The sequence below is a fragment of the Pholcus phalangioides genome, unplaced genomic scaffold, assembly GCF_987345545.1.
Source record: "Pholcus phalangioides strain wild (caught in Gottingen) unplaced genomic scaffold, Ppha-v1.0 ptg000013l_1, whole genome shotgun sequence".
In the NCBI taxonomy this organism is placed as follows: Eukaryota; Metazoa; Arthropoda; class Arachnida; order Araneae; family Pholcidae; genus Pholcus; species Pholcus phalangioides.
The window spans coordinates 35674902-35693158 of NW_028301606.1; the positions used below are offsets into that span (position 1 = coordinate 35674902).

At 34.3% G+C, this 18257-nt stretch overlaps 1 protein-coding gene across 2 annotated transcripts in view; it reads right to left on the bottom strand.

Moving 5' to 3' along the window:
- Window positions 1-18257, bottom strand: part of LOC149078994 (cell adhesion molecule Dscam1-like) — a 260024-nt gene that overhangs the window by 132964 nt on the left and 108803 nt on the right. For both annotated transcript variants that reach the window (XM_089241240.1, XM_089241239.1), the window contains exon 6: window positions 39-314. In XM_089241240.1, coding sequence (XP_089097366.1) covers window positions 39-314 — 276 coding nt within the window. The remainder of the gene's footprint in view (window positions 1-38; window positions 315-18257) is intronic.

Sequence of the window (18257 nt, forward strand, 5' to 3'; positions counted from 1 at the left end):
GTGTCTACGTATAGAGTAGGGGAAAAAAAGGGGGTTACCTTCTAGCAAGAGTTCTGCAGAAGCTTGGGTTGATTCCTTGTCATTGAATACGAAGCATTGATACATTCCTCTATCCTCTCTTCCGACGGAATGTATTCGTAGGATATCTCTTCCAACAATTTCGATTCTATCGGACGAAGGTGAATCGATGGGAACAGCATCTTTCCACCAGACGATTCCATGAATTGGAAATCCGGAAACGGTGCAGTTCACTGACCAGCTACGTCCTATGTGAGCTCGTTGCACCGATGGTGAAATCGACGCCGATAGAGACGCTATAGCATGGGTAAAAAAATATATAAATAAATATAACTAAAATAAGATGAAATAAATCGCAAATGTGAAAATAAAAAAAAAAATTTCGAGACGTTTCAAACCAATGCGGTAGAAGTTTTTGAAATATTCATGTAATGTTTTCGCATGAGATATACGAGAGCCACATTATAGTGTTTCGAAAACTAGCTCATAAATTTAGAGAGTTGGCTAATATATAGAAATAGCAATTCGTACATAACATGTTTCCGCTAAAACTGATAATATGTATCTATTCCAAGAAGTAGCATGTTCTTCGCAATCGGTTATTCGAAACTTTATCTTCGCCTTGCTTTGGAATATTCGTTATGAATATGGGAGTGGTGAACACATTTTTTATTATTTTTTTTTAGAACGGTTTTTGTTTATCGTGCTTAGAAGTGAAAATCATGTCCGTTGAAATCTCCTGCTGCTTCCTTTTTAAAAAAATTCCCCATGTATCTAATATTCAAAAAAGAACCGGCTTTCAAACATTCTTTCTTCAACGATTCATTACTTTTAGTGTTGGGAATTATCGGCAAGATACATGCATATTATCGAACGGCAAAATATAATCTTTGAAGTACAAAATTTTTAGTACTCGAATCCACTCTTCACAAACGTTATAAAAAATAAATGAAGGGGGCACACAAATGTACTTTTATGTAGAAAAAGATTTCCTCTTCACTTGTTAACACAAGATACATGGAAAACAGACTATTTATACAGATGCTGATTTTTTTTTTTTTTGGATGAAAAATTGAACTCTGCCTACACTGGGACTCGAACTCACACTCACTCTCTCTCTTATGGTGAGTGCTGGTGAGCGCTTTACCACTAGTCTATAGAAACAGATTGCACACACACACACACACACGCATATTTCTTTCCTAAAACGTACATGTGCTAAAAAAATCAGCATTATATTTAGCCGTTTTCGGTATATCCTGTATTAAGAAGTGAAGAGGGTATCTTTCGCTACTTATATGTCGTCATCTGGTGGCCTTAATCTCATTTACGAGCCATTAGCTGATTGTTGCCACTGTTCATTGCGCGATGCCGTTCAGCAATATACGCTCGAAGGTAGAAATACAGTACTCGCCGCTTAATGTGATTAAATCGGGACTTGGTGTTTCTGATGACAATAACCGACTGATAAATATATCCGGAAAAAAGTCACAGTTGTAAGTACGATGACTATATGGGAACAGGACAATGCCATTTTTCTCTCCCAAATAACAGTTTTCAAAATTTTAGATCATGAATTTTTTTTCATTTTCTTTTAAATTATTCTAAAATACGGTTTTTCCCCTTTAAGATAATTTTTTTTATTCAGAAATTGTGATGGTTTAGAATAGAACTATCTAATGTGTATTACGAATCACACACACATGATGTTTTTATAATGTAGCATACCATAGATTCCCTAATAAAAATCTTTCCGCTGAGAAACTGATGATATGGTCAGTTGAAAAACACTGCCCATGAATTGAAGAAAGCCTTTTTTTTTTTTTACCTTAAACATGCTTTTAGTATAGGAAAGAAATTACAAAAGCACCGTATATGGATCATAGCTGCTATTACGGACCGATTAGGACATTGTGAACGCAGTACGGAAATTTTTGTCAATAAGGCGCCCTCTGATCACCTACATAGTCTTGCAGATGGATTACAATAACTTGCGGGGGAAAGATTATGAACCTTAGCTTCAAAAATGCAAAAAGGTGAAACTCTCAACGAAAAAAATTGGTAACATAAATCGAAGTCCTGATGACAAAAAAGAGACTTTTTCCTACGTTATAGTATTGGTCCGTTCCGTACTTTGTGAAGTTATCATAATACCCAAATGATGGCAATATCCATGATTCTAATATAAATGGCGTCTACTGTATTCTATCTGCTTCTCTACCTTAGTGGTAGGTGGTAGAGAGTTTCGTCTGGCATAGAAAACAGCATGGGATATCAATTCCCCGTGGAGGTAAAGAAGAATTTTTCCTTTCAAAAAAAATGAACTTAGTATCTCTACGTATAGCCAGTCCGAATATCTTGTATTAAGTAATTTTATGATACAATAGTACTCTATTTCTTACAACATTATTCATATTTACGACTGAAAAGATTCCGTTATGTATCTTTTCTAAATGGGTTCTTATAATGGAAATGCAAGCATGTGGAGACCTCGAAAAAAAGAAATAGAGAGAAGCGTATAACTTAAATGATGCCAAGAGAACTCAGTCAGGATGTATGGAAGAAAACCAACCGAAACAAGGTGTCAAAAAAACATTATTTTTTTTTCCAGTATTTACAAAACTGAAAGGAAGTCAAGAGGTTTTGACATCAAAGACCGAACACATACGTTTATAGAAGAGGGAGAGAGGAAAAAAATAGAATCGATTCGAAATGGGTGAAAGAAACTTTTGAAAGAAAGAAATATATACGAGTTTCACTTTATGACGATAAAAACTACTCTTCTATATTCAATCAATTGAAAGGACAAACTTAAGGTTCGAGAAATCCTTAAACTTCGCTTGAGAAACTAAATAAAGCGACATGAAGTCTTTCGTGAATAAAATAAATCAGTTGAATTTGTATCACAAGGAATGCACTCATCCATTTAGTTCTTCATTATATTTTTCGTTTCATACCAGTTTCTTTAATAAACGATAGTTATGATTAAGGTTCGGATTTTTTATTGCACGTCATATTTGTTTATGGCAAATCATATTTTGGGAATTTTCGAGCCGTTGGTTATATTTTAAGCATTTTTGAGCGATCGGTCATATTTTGGCAATTTTCAGGCAATAGTCCTTTTTTTTTTTTTTTTGGTCATTTTACAACAAAAAATTTTAATCTGCAGGCGTTTTCTTGAGAGGTACAGTATGCATTAAATATAATGAATTTTTGTGTTTTTCTTTTCTCTTTATTTTTTTTGGAAAAAACGCTTGTATTTCCAACAACGACTTTTCCGTTCTCGGAGGATCCTTTTGTTATTTTTCATAAGGGAAGGAAACTCTGAATGGTACGTCAAGCAACGCGTGAAAGATCTTGTTTATTTGGACGCTCGAAATCTCCGCGTTCAATGCATTTTCATCAAGCCTAAACGCAAAAAAATTTAACACTGTCGGCCGGGGCCAGCACCCATAATGGTGCCTTCCCGTAATTTTGAACGAACAAAAATCCAACTTTGTGGCTTTCCTGGTCGAGCTCATGGGGAACCGGACTCCCACACTACTCTGTCCCCTGCTTGTAGCCCTGCCTACAACTGTACAAATATGGTGGGCACATTCTCTTTTATTTCACCTGCATAGACCCATTGTTTCGCTGCTCATAAAATTTCGATATTTGGGACAAAATTATACAATAAAGATTTTTCTCTGCTCTGGAAAAAACTCCGTGTACAGGAAAGCATTTCCAGCCTCTATTCAAGCATTGCACTTCACTTCCAATTTGAAATACAGATGACAGCACTAACTCCACACACACACACCACGCTGTATACGCTTGCAGACAGTTAGGTATAAACGTACATACACACTTTTCTGGTTACAAATCACTTATTTTCGAAACGTGGCAGAATGGTAGTAAATTTACCAATTACTGTTGATCGGAATTGTGAGCAGTTTAAAAGAAGAACGACCGATGGTACCACTTTATCGTAATTTGTTAAACATGTAAGAATTCCCAGCACAAAAGTGATTCAATGTGCAACAACATTGCGATTCAGCTTTCAGATGCAATCAAATGCAATAAAGAGATTGCAGAAACCAGACGTCTGCTTTATGAAAATTCTTCTCCAGCTCTAAACTCAAGAGTTTTACCAAATTTTGAAAAAAAAAAACCCTTTAACAAGAAGTTTCTTTAAATATTTCTTAGAAGAAACTGAATAATGACAGTCTTTTTTTTTTTAATATTCGGAACTTCATTTCGTAGAATTCAGTGTGATCCTAGAACGGTTTTTGACTGAACAACAGCTATTGAGCATAAGGTAGGCGTGGCTGCACGTTTTCTGGATTTTTAGGTGAGAAATATCCGATCCCTAGTTACAATAAATTGTTTTGGCAATTGTTTTATCTTTCTTGCCAAACCATTATTTTATTTATGTATTTTAGAATGTATAACGGCAGTTTGTGTTTATTTAATTGATAATAAGGGATTTTTTATCAATACATTTAAATTACCGTATTTTTGCAGTAAGCACTACAGTCGAAAAGCACCATAAAAAAAATTGTCTGACTTAAGCGCCGCATCTTTCCATAATAAAATTTAACGTCCATCCATTAGGCATTGTAGCTTGTTTTATTAAATTCTACATATATTCGTTTATAGAAAAACGCTTGCTTAACGCTTAGTGCCAATTATGAATAGTTGAAATGCAACCAAAAGTTATTTAATATGTGGTTATTAGAACATAGCATTCGAAGTCAATTTATTTAAAACTTCTTTCCACGGCAAGCCCCCAGAGAATTATACTTTAAAACTATAAGTATCGTAATGGATAGACAGAGTATATTGTAATCCAATTTCTCTATTTTTTTTCTCACCTTACTCATCACTCCATCGTAAGAAGATCGACATTTCAGTCGTAAATTTTATTTGAAATTGTTTTAAATTTTTGAAAATTGAATAAATTTGAATCAGATATGAAGAAACATGTCATCAAAGAAAAAATTATGTTTCCCAATCGATATTTATGAATCGATTATTTTCTTATATTTTTAATAATTATCAAAGCATAGAGAATATAATACGTAGAATGGCATCTCTCTAAAACAAAGAGAAATTCAACGATTATATCTCCTATAATAAAAATTTAAATTGGTCATTTAACCATTCGATTAAATTAATGAATTCTATCTGTATGAAATTACTTTCAAATGATGATCTTTGATGTCTATGTATTGTTTATAATATCTTCAATCTCTTGATAACTTAAATCACAGATTCTTGGTAGTTAAGTCACTAAACACATTCAGACTTCACCAAAAACTTTAGGTCCATCAGAACTAATCTAGATTATATATTGTCAATCTAGCAGTTTGTTTAAAGGAACAAAATATTTGCATATAATAAAAGTCAGTCAATAATATCTTGATTTTGCCATTTTTTTGTGATAAGGGTTTAGAATGCCCGATTATAAAGAATATATAATCGCAAGAAATAACTGAATAGAGTGGACTTCGCAGCTTGTTCAGAACTAATATAAATGGTATAACATTCATATTTTTAATTAAATTATTCGTGATAGAAGCTAAGAATTTTATATCGAGGATTTTCTACCTATTGTTAATGTTTTGTGACTTACGCGTCACCCCTAAACTTTGAAGAATCGGAAAACTTTTTCCTATCTTTCGCCTCATGACATGGAATTAGCAGCTCCATTATGAAAGTAAAGAGGAAAATCTGTTTCACAGGAACTATCTAGAAAGTTGCTCCTGCCAGAGAATATTCGTATTCTACTCACTCATTTTAACTTTAGCTTGAACATTTTCAAGTTTTAATTAAGTAACAGAATTGCTAAGTCTGAAAGCTTTCCCGGTATTAGGAATTTTATTGGCTCTTACTTCAAGGAGGGGGGGGGGGGTGTTTATCTGAATCTATCATTTCACGCGATAAGGATCTAAAAATCGATAGAACGTTGATCGATAAACACAAAACCATTCGTGCATTCTTATACTGAGCCCTACAAATATATTATAATTTTTCTATGCTATTTTTTTTTCTCATATGTACGTAGAAAAATGGTATTTAATGAGGTGGTTGGAATTTTATCGATATTATACTCGTCAATAGATATATCTCGTCAATATATACTACAAATAGTAGTATACAATTATTTTAAATTGTCGTGTTAATCATGGGAAAATTTTTCACTTCTGTAATGCCGCACTGTACCGTAGTATACCGTGATGCTGTCCGGAAGATTTTCGAAATTGATTGACAAGAATAATATATTGCGAGAACTTCTCGGAATTTTTCCCTCTTACAACAAATAGCCCTATAGTTGACAAAATGTCAATCTACTATTACTGAAAAAGAATCGGAAAAATTGCACAAGTTAAACATTTTTTTTTTATTTATAAAAAACTTATACAATCACGTTTTTCCATAAAAGTAAAACATGCATTGATATTGAAGTATCGGTGTAATAGTTTATAGCTTTCGTGGCTCTTGCATTACGCATGGAAGATGACAGGGCGCTCATCATTAATGAGAGCAACAAATCAGGGTAATTAAGTAATGATTATTATTTGAGCTCGTGTTTAACGGCGTAAATGAATATCGGTAAACAATAATGCATCTCTTTGGTTAATGACATTCCAAAAAATTCCATTCGTATACGAGTAGGGCAACAGGAAAGGATCAAAACTGACAGGGATCTATATCAGCTTTCTATGGTGCTAAATATGTCATTGGGTATAACGTACTTCATCGTTGATAACAAAGAAGTCTATAGTAACATTAATGATAAAATCACTTCTTGTGTGTATTTAAATTGCAATAATTTTTCTCAGAATATTTTTGAATGTTCTTCCTTAGAAGAAAGCGTCTCAAATTCACATTTTCTTTTTTGCTGGAATCATTTTTAAAGAATCGTGTCATCTTTCGAATGGCATATATTGTAGTTACACCAACTCATCCTTGAATTCAAAGACTATTGATTGAGAACGAATTTTTAAATTGCTAAAATGGTTAATTAAGAGTAAAATATGTAATTTGCCTTGATTTCAATGTTATCTATAACCAGGTGAAATATTGCTTGACAAAATTCAATAGTTTACACCTTGTATTTTATTTCTAATCCTCTCTATTTGGTGAGATTTCATAAAACTCTGAAGGCATAAACATTCAGCTGTTCTCAAAAAACTATTGATATAATGGGTTTTTGACCATATATTTACCATGTATATTCAAATATATACAGGGCTATAGAGGTTTAAATGAAATAACCACACGTTTGCAACGTATCTGTAATTTTCATTAAAACTATATAATGGTTGCCAAGAAAAAAATTTAAGAAAAATATATTATTTTCCAATTTGTATGATGCGATGTTATCGAACAGAAATATATATATATCCATATCTTGATAAACATATGACACCATAGAAGACTCAAACGCCACATATCTTCCTCTGCGTAAACACAGCGGATGGATGAATACGGAAAATATAATGTAATGACAACTTCATGATACAAAGACATCACATGTCTTCTGTCATATGTAGACATACACACACATTTCTTCACTTACATTCTATATTGATCCGGACAAAAGAAAAGCGCGTATTCACGAGATCCCGAAAATCCCAGTAAATAAACGTATCGTGACATTGAACATACATCCGAAACATGTCCTCTTTAGAGATTAGCCAAAGAAGCGAATCGAAGACAGACAGACACAGAACAATGGGTATTTTCATTTCGTCGAAAGTATGTGAACTTGGAGCGTTAACTTTTTGGAACATGGTGGAAAGGCAAGTAGTACACCGATTCTTATCGAAGGCACGCAGCTGCTTTCGAAAAGATCAACAAAACTTGTCTATATGCAGAAGACAGGCACCCCCAACATGTAAGACACAAGATAGAGAGAGAGAGAGAGAGAGATAGAGACAGCAACGGCATCTCACATCACAAGGGATGAACAACAACAACAGCAAGAAGAAGGTCGAATCTTTACTGGAGTGTAAGGAAAAGAGAGAGAGGATGGATGGATGAATGGGATGTTGAGATGGAGATTTCACTCCGTGAGAATATCGCACCCCGTTTCCAATCCGACCAGAAATCCGTCCATGAAAGCATATATAACATGGAGTATATAGAAGCAGCAGCAGCAGCAAGTAAGAATCGAGCATGGTACGAGCGGGGGAGGCAAAATGTTGGAAGAGCGTGTGTGCGCGTGTGGATGAGAAAAAGCGGAGTGAAATTGACTTCACTTCGATTGTTTCGGAGCTCTATTCCAAGAGCAGCCGGAGGAACCTATAGGAGAAAAGATTCGGTCGGAGACCCTACGAAGCGAAAGAAATGTAAAACAGTGCGCTTCTTCTACTTCGAACGAACGGCGGCACTTCCATTTCGATATTTCGAAAACAATTTATGTGGAAGCTGACTGAGTTCAACAGAAATGCACACAAGGAAAAAAAAAATAGAAAAAGACAAAAAGATCGCCCTCTTTTATACAGATATACACCATAAAAGACAAAAAAATGCATTTCGTTTTTCTTTTGTCTTTTGGTTCTAGATTATTTTTTTTCTTCTTTTATCTAGGATAAGACATTTCTTTCCTTACTTCTATACGCTTTTTTTCCCCTTGAAAAAAGAATGTGTTTGCCTATGTTCTAGTTATATTCGAATTCATATTTTTGCCAATATGTTCTCCATATTCTTTTAACCTTAGAATAATGGTTCTGGAAATGAATTTTATTACATTCTCTTTTTTTTCGGAATGGTATGTGATTTGTTTGAAAAATATATATATATCAGCGAGTATTGAAAATTTTAGTTCACATATCGTATGAGAAAAATTCATATTTGAATGTATTTTAAATTTTTTGAAAATAGTTTCTTATGGATACTTCCTAATTTAATTTATTTTAATATTGAATTTTAAATTATTTCTGTGTGAAATTTCGTGTTATTGTATAATTGTTTCGTTTTTGAATACATATAGGGTGACCAATAAGTTTGTAAGTATTGTGAAAACTGATTAAAAAATTGAAGAACTGATATATTTAAATAAGGTTTTTGTGAAAAATTTATTCTCACGAAGTATTTATTTCGATGAGAAAAAATAATTTTTTTTTTGTCTTACATGGAAGGAAATAAGTGAATTTGGACTTGAACCTTTCTGTAATATCTTCTGTGTCCGAAACGTTCGTAAAGCTTCAGCCAGTGATAAGCAGAAGAAAACAACTTCACAAATAGTGCTTTATCCACCAATGTCAGCGTGACAATGAAAACCTTATGTACGCGCCAGTAACAGGAAAGTTCAGGAATGAGCTGTAAATCGTAACCTTGCTTTTTATAGAACTTTGATTTGCATATTTCCAGTTATTTGCTTCTGTGCAGTGCCCCCCTATCGACAAAATCTGAACTAATTTTTTTTTCTCATACAATCACTCATTTTACTGGGGATTTCAGCCTGATTGGTACAAGTCCGAATGAACAAATTGAAAATTTTTGTTTTTTCTGACCAGTTTCAACTTTTATTAGGCAATTTTTCGCAAGAGCGACATTTACAGAAATCCGGTGTTTCTTACAAAAATTACGATAACTTAATATAATTAAAATCATAATTGACGCTACAAGATATTGTGCCAGAGACTCAAACTAAGTACCTGCGTGTCACCCTGGATGAAAGACAACTTCAATAGCCATACCCAAAACAAAATCAAAAAGGCTCAGTTCCTGTTGGAGAATCTATTGAGATTCTGCTATCCGAAGTTGAAACTCAATTTGAGGAACAAAGTTTCGATGTACGAACAAATCATTCGGCCAGTGTTTACACATGGTACCCCAGCTTGGGCTTTCGCTTCTAAGAGCAACATTTACAAATTGCACTACTTCGAAAAACAAGAAATGTCGCGTCATCAACAACTGAGAGAGATCTCCAATTATGATGTTCGCGAGTTTCTGAAAAATCTAAGGGCTAAAAACGTACTGCATACAAAATATGTGTCTGAATTTTGAAAAATGTGTGTGTGCTTGTGTACATATACATGCATATATATTTGCAAATATTCAAACATTCATTAGTTCATCTTTCATGACAATTTTTAAGACAGTCTCACGAACAAAGACATCAAATGTGTAACGGACTGATGGATAAGTCAATTTTCTGCAACAAAATATTTTTTCTTTTCTCATTTTTCCCTTCAAATATTATCCTTACATGTCCTATTTTATCAACGTAATATTGTGTTACTCCAAGATGAAGGAGAATACGGCTCTGTATAACGGTCACTGTCATATGGGTCCCTAAGATCTGCAGAGTGTGCTTTGTTTTTGTTCTATTGTCTTTATTTTGTATTTCATTTGTATTCGTATATGTGTGTGTGTGTTGTTTTGCAATTTAAAAAAAAATCGAAGTATATTATAGATGAATCTCGAAAGAGATATGCAGGGCAAAATATTCCGCTGAGTAAGATGGGACACCAATTTTTACTTTATACAATTATACTTTAATACTGAAAGATTAAGAAGAACGAAATCCAAATCGCATTTGTAAATAATGGCGAAGGTCGGCCAAATAAAACATTTTCATTTGCCTTTGCTCAATGTAAAACGATATATGTATAATTTCTAAATTACATAAAATTTATGATCACCTTTGGGAAAGCAATAAATATGTGTATACATATACACGAGTATTTGCGCGTTTATTTATAACGCGATGTAATTTATTGTAATCGCCGCATTTCGCTTCATAAAATATTCTGTTTGGTGAGAGTGTTTTATTGTTTTTGTTTTCTCTTACTGCGCTAATCCACTTTGGTTAGCTTCCTTGTACGCCATTGTTCTGATTCCATGATCTGAAAGAAATATTCATCTTAACGGTCGTAAAATTTTATTGAGCGTTCTCGGAATTCTCCTCGTTGTTGTTCTTTCCTCTGGGGAGTTTTCTATTCGAGATGGAAGTACATCGGAATCATTCGGTAAAACCCTTCTACATTGACCCGTACGTGACTGCAGACAGATAGCACCAATAACACACACACACACACATATCAAGAGCAATAAACATCGCGAGTTGATTACTTAATGCACTTGTAACGTCGATTTTTAGAGGCTTGTCTTTCTGATCTTCAATCGATGATTTACAGAACGGAAAGATGAAATATGTTTAGATCTAATACAGGGTGGGCAAAAAGTCCGTAGAAACTTTAAAAATGAATAAAAACCGGAAAATAACCGAAATAAAAAACGGTTTGCAGGGTTAGCATCGCTAGGTCACGGGAATTTTTTTAAGACATGAAAAAAATAACTAAAAAACAGCCTATAGGTGGCGCTGGTACGAGCGACTTCAGTGGAAATATGCAAATGAGATGGTTATAAGAATTTGCTTTCCTAATCCACATGATGAACGAATTTGTCCACACCGCCTATAAACGGGCTTGAACCTTGAATCTTCACTCGTATATCAGGGTACCGTAGATGAGACTATAACAGCTCATACCCCCCATCGTAACATAAATTAAGTTCAGTAATGCATTGAAGCCATGCTTGGTATAAGACAATAGGGATGAGTTGCGATGGCAATTTAAGAGGCATCTCACACTATTTCTAAGCTGGCAAAAATTTTAGAAAATAAATGTGGCAAGATGTACATCTTTACCCCGGGAGTTACAGTCACATCCACAAGAACTAATGGATATTATATATTGATGATAAGTGATGCTAATTAATTGTGATTGATTGTCTAAATGATTGTGATCGATTGACTAAATGATTGTGATCGATTGACTAAATGATTGTGATTGATTGACTAAATGATTGTGATAATATGATGATATGAATAAATAGTGATAAAGGGAACAGCTTTAGTATAAGGGACACGCCAACTTGGCACCGACGCACTGTGTTGTTCGGCGCTGTTGTTTCCGACAGCAGGTTTATTAAATGATACATCAGTTTTCATCAATCCATTTACATATGATCCTCTATGAGTGCTACGGAAAGTCTCAATTTTTTTCTGAGAAGCAAGAGATGGCGCTTCAAACTGAAAAAATAAAATACGTTTCTGGGTTTACAAATTGCTATTAAGACTACTTTGCCACACATCGACTCCGGTCCTATCGCCATACAGAAATTTTCACAATGAGTTGGAAATGAAAGTGCCATCTATAGATGGTCACCTCAGGCTCCTTAACGAAACGAACTTTGTGTTCTTCCCCAAGATCGAACATATGCTGACATGACGGCAGTCTTCATGGTAGTAAACGAACATCTTGCCACTGCACTACTCGGGCACAAATTTGGAACTTGTCAGAAGTAGGATTCGAATAGTACTAAAGATTAGATATTATGCGGATGAAGTTGAGAAAGAAAATTCTCGTCTCCTGCGGGGAATCGAACCTCCGTTCCCTCGCAGTCCGGACGAGTGCTCTATCATTAAGCAGCTACAGAGGACTGAAGCAGGGCTTCACACTCCCCGCAGAAGCACGGGATTTTATTTTCGAACCTCATCTTACCTTACCGCTTGGTGTAGTCTTTTTTTTTTTTTTTTTCGTTATTTTTCCCCCCCATCGTTTAACTCTTTTTACTTAAGTCCACATTCGCAGGAATAACATTTCACTCCACAGAACGAATTTCCCGGAAACCGATGCAAACGTCTCGGCTGTGTAACTTAAACTTTCCTTCTTTCACTTTTATGGAAGATATTCTTAATTGTTTTGAAAATTGTTTTAAAAACAAAGTTGATCATATTTTACTTGTCAAAACGAATATGTCTACGCAATCGACTTTTTCAACTATGTTGAATTATACTCACGATTTTTTCACAGTCAAAAATATAAAACACTTTTTTATCGTTTACTTACAAACAGAGCACCCACCAAAGATTATTTACATGGAATAAATCAGATTTCATCTCCGATCTGTGACCATTGTTCAGATCCTGAGACTTCACTACATTTCATGTTCATTTGTAAACATTGGATTGAACAACGCCGTCAATTTGCTATTAGCCTCTCGATTCCCAATGTCAATCGTTTGTCTTGGATGAATTTATTAAAAGCGAATGCTGAAAAATTTGTTCATGCTTTTGAAAAATATCTTTATGCATGTAACAGATTTTAATTTGCGTTTAACTTTGATTTTTTTCTGTTTCTGTATTCACGTCAGATGTGAAATGAGATATTTCCTATGTTATATATACCGCAGTTATTTATTTTTTAGAATGTGAGAAACATTTGAATGGAAAAGAAAATTCGTAATTCTTGTTTGTGTGTGGGTGTTTTTTTTTTTTTTTTTTAATCTCTCTGAAATTTTATATTTTGTTTTCTCTATGTGTATTTTGGTTAGAATTTCCAAGTGTGATTTTCCCCCATCCCGATCATGTAAGGTTTGTGCAAATTCTACTATCTTTAATGTAAATTTTGCATTAATGTATTCACATTATGTATATGTACTCACATATTTACATGTATATTACATAGTGTAAATTTTTGTTTTAAAGCGGTCCTAAATCCCTTGTAGGTATAAAGGACGTAAAATGAAATGTCATGTCATGTCATGCCATGTCTCGGCTGCGACCGTCTGAAGTCGAGGGCGTTTGGAATTGTTTGACGTCATCGGTTGGCAAGCATTGTAACTAATTTTTAAATTCTGTCTGAATTCAATTGAAGCCATCCCAACTGAGACGTTTGTGTTTCTGCAAATACTGTTCCGGGACGACGTAATATTGTTGGTACGAATGTTGGGCATTTTAAAAATATCGTATTCTACTTCTTACACACTGCAGCGCAATCTGTTGCCGAACTTTAGAGCTAAATTAGAAGATCTGTCTGACAAAATTTATTCACTTCACAAGCAAAATACATTGTTATCTTTTCGTTTTCTTATTCAAATTTCGAATTGGTTATTCAGTTATAGGAAACCTTTCATGTGCTCAGAATAAATGTTACTGCTATGCATTTATGTTATATAATTATTGTTTAAGAAGTTCAAAACGTTTCCATACCTATTTCAGAATGTATAGTTTTTATCAAAATTTTCTATCGACTTGGTATCCATCACGCTTCAAGATCCATAAATTCTTTATCGGTCTCGAAGCAGACAAATATTTATTTTCAAATCCTTAAAAACCATTAAAAATCCTTTCACGCGAGTGTCTCGAGCTTTCAACTTCACTATGGCACGTAATTATGAGCGACGAGTTCTCCGATCATAACGACCATATTTAATTATCATCAAGAGCATAATCTAATAACCCACCGCCCCTTCAACGCAAATATGATTCCAAGTTTCTCCCGAAAATGGAAAGGTAGTTATTATTATCGCTGACGGGATTTCTCCTGGAACTCTTACGAATCAATCAGTATATATATATATATATGATGCATTATTGAAATAAGTATGTGTGTGTCCATAAATACATACAGAAAATAGATTTCTTAATGAGGGGGAAAAAATATGTCCAAAAACTAGCAATTTATTGAAACGCGGGGGGCAGAGAAAATTCTATTTGTGCAAAGTGTGTATAAATCCAATTAAAAACTGAATAGACGATAATATTTAATTTCTCCGGGCGACACAGCGCCAAAATGCATTTATTAAATCTAGAAGAGAGAGAAAGGGACCTCTTCAAGTGTGTGTGTGTAGGATGGACGGAGATAGCTGACTGCAGCCAAAAATTTGTTTTTTTTAATGCACTTTTTCCATATTTTTTACTCCATTACACTCATTATTAGAGAAGATGGGCGATATGATGATAAATTATGCATGGAGAGAATGAAAAATTGATTCCTCGAGATTATTATGGGCAGATTTACTTCTCTCTCTCTTACCCACAACCTCTTGAATTTTCCTATATCTAACAAAATTGGATGGAGGAAGCCCTAGAAAATTACCCTCGGTACCGAGGAAAACTTCTTATTTCATTTTATCCTTCAAGATATGCAATCAACGCTCACTAACCGCTGACTTATAAACGCTGTCGGTTAATATTCTTCAGTTTACTCGAAAACTTACTATGTATAAGCGGTAGTAGTGGTGGATGTGGAAAGGCCTTCTTGGTCGTCGTTCGGACGTGTATATACGTTCATAGTTACAAACGATCATGAGCGAGAGAAAGATAGAGGGAGAGAAGTTGAATGGTGGTAGAGAAGAGGTGGATTGCAAACACTACTAAAGAGGCTGTGGATATTTTGGGTACATGCCAAGACCCTGGAAGTTTTCTTCCACCCCCGAAAAAGGGCACAAATTCCTGCTGCGGCAGGAAAATAATTGTTTCTCGGTGGCACTGGCCTGCGTCCAAGCTTCTTGCTGTTGGAGGAGTCGGGTGGGAATAAGGTTTTGACAACGATCATGGAGCTATCAGAAAGCGGATTTGACTGCAACTCCATCGACCCATTGAAGAAGCCGAAGACATGGTGATGAAAAAAAAAATGTAAGAAGGAGATAAGCATTCCTTATACGTATCTTTTTTTTTTACTCCGTTGCATCTTATCGTAATCGTTCACGCGTCTCTATATGTTTGTTTTTTGCCCGGGATCGATCCTTTTTTTTTGCAAACTGGAAAAAATCGAAGTTATTGCTGCGTACGTGGCCTTATAATATCTTCCACCGAGCAGCAGATAGTGTAAAAAAGATAGTCTTAAAATATATATATACAGTACTATACATCTTTATCTCAACAGAACATTGCCTGGAAAGGTGTATACATAGAAAAAAAAAAATTGGAGCATCTTTTTGCAATATAGTATTTTCCCTTCGAACATCTGATTTGAATTTTTTTTTTCCCCTTGAAGAAAGTGGAAGTCTAATATTTTTCTTCGGTCCCTCTTGCGGTTGATATTAGGTTTTGTGTGAGCGCTTTCTATGGGCGTTATCGCTTTCGATTCGGTGTATGTATTTTATTTTTTTTATACTCCTTATTTTTTTAAGCCCCCCTCCCCCCGTCATCCACTGCCAACCGCTGAAACATCCCGTTGTTCTTTGTGGATGTCATGCCAACCCGAATTTTCTGGAATCATTCCAGGATCGAAGAATGGGAAAAAAGAAGTGTATTCCCATTCACTTGAAGACGACATTTTTCCCTCATGTGAAGCGCATGAAACGAAAAAAAAAAATAAAACTAGTCATGTATTTTGTTGTTAAGCTGTAGATATACTCGTAATATGTATGTATGACAGATGTTATAAGCGATTTCCTCTATTTCCTAAGCGACTAAAATACCATCCCGAAACAATCTTTGATTCATAAATGATATTGGAGTGAGAAATAGGATTGTATTTTGCGCCTTCGGTGTGTCTTTTTATCGGTATATATGATAGCTTTATCGGTTTGCGATAAATTGATTATTACTCCGAAAATCTATCGAAAATTTGAAGTCTACAATTTAATATTAAATTAAATCTTATTATGTATCTGATTGAAATTTTTCAATTAATGTTCATTAGGATATAAAAAAGTATCTGAAATTTTCTGAATATTCCCAGTTGAATGGAATTTTTTGGGTCATTTTTCTCATTTTTTTTTACTCGAGAGATATACATATGTGTTTTTAAAATGAAAACCATTTAGAATATGCCTCCGAATTACGCGCGTTCGTGATTTTACGCATGCGCGTTATTTTCGAAATTCCCTGCGTTCAAATAGACGATTTGTTCGATTATATTGACATTGGAAATGTTTAACCCTTTTTTTTTCTAACAGTACTTTAAAGCACCACTGACTGTTAATCCCCGCAACATCCCTTACATACGTTGTTGGGAATTAGGATTTGGAATTATATGAAAGCTGTATAACTACTTCACAATTACCAGATAAAATAAAAAGTGTGGAACAATTAGTTTATCAAATATGACAGATTTATGAATAAAAATTCACTTTCGCTGTCATCATTGTAAGAAGTTATAGTTGCAACTTTGCAGAGGCGTAATATTAAGGAAATACTTGAGGGGTGAATACATATTTTTTTTCTCACTCATTATTGATCCATATTTCGGTTCATGTCACAATTTTTATAAAATAATACATATGTTATACCAACCCAATTTGTGACTGGTAATAAAAGTACCGTTAGTACGTGAGGTGTAGATTGTATGTAAACAATGGTGTGAACTCAAAAATAATTCAATTATAATTTCAATGTGCTGTTTTTTGGGGTTTTTTAAAAAATTAATAAATGAAATTTCGGTATAAACATACTCTGCGGACCAAAATAAAATCCTGAAAAAATTCTGTAATAGAGGATATTGTTGTATCGAGAGGTATACCGTATCATCATAGTGAACAGTTTTATACTACTCTTCATATATTTTTCAAATCCAAAAAAGTTGTTAGTACCACCGTTGGTATTTATTTGGGAGAAAAAATTACAATTGATATATTAATTAATAAAGTTCACTTGGATGTTTCACCTTTGTTAAGTGTTTACTGCATTACACTTTTGTTTACTACACCCCAACAAAGCGTTCCCTTACAAATGTAATGCAACAAATTGTGATATTCTTCGAGGTGAAATGAATGGATATTTTCTTACAACTGTATTATTCAACGTATATGAATTTCTATTTTTTATTTTTATTGTAACCGTAGAGTGCTGACGGTATTTTAAAGTACCACACATCAATCAATTCGCTTTATACTAACTAATTTCTAGGAAAATAATTATATATTTTTTATTTCTATAGAAATATAACTAAAACGACCTACAAAAAAATTCACACGATAATTATTTCATTTTTTTTTTCTTAATGTGGTACTGAACGGGTCAAAAAAATCAAGCTGCCTGTGAGATAAAGTTCGTTGTTTTCTTCCTGATCTCAAGAGATAACTTGACTACAGCAGAGATTCATTGTCAAATCTGAGACATGGTGCCAACAGCATATAGATATGTTCGTAACTGAGACAGACTGATGACGGGAGGTCGGCAGAACGCGTGCACGGTATACACGTTTGGAAGGCTTGCTGTAAGCGAGGAGGATATGTATAATATATTTTAATATTTGATATTGAAAGTCATAATTAAATCAACTATTATCAAAAATCAAAATGTTGGTAGTTGAAGGTAATCAATCGCCAAAAACGAACTCGACGTACTGGTCATCTATAATCACCGATGCTTTTCCGTATGCATCAAACACGACTGCTACTTCTACTTAGCCGCACATGCACCTCGTAATTTCAAATCGGTACATGTCGGAACGTGTTATGCTAGTGTATGTATTATATACATGACACTAACGCATTGCTGTTGGCAATTG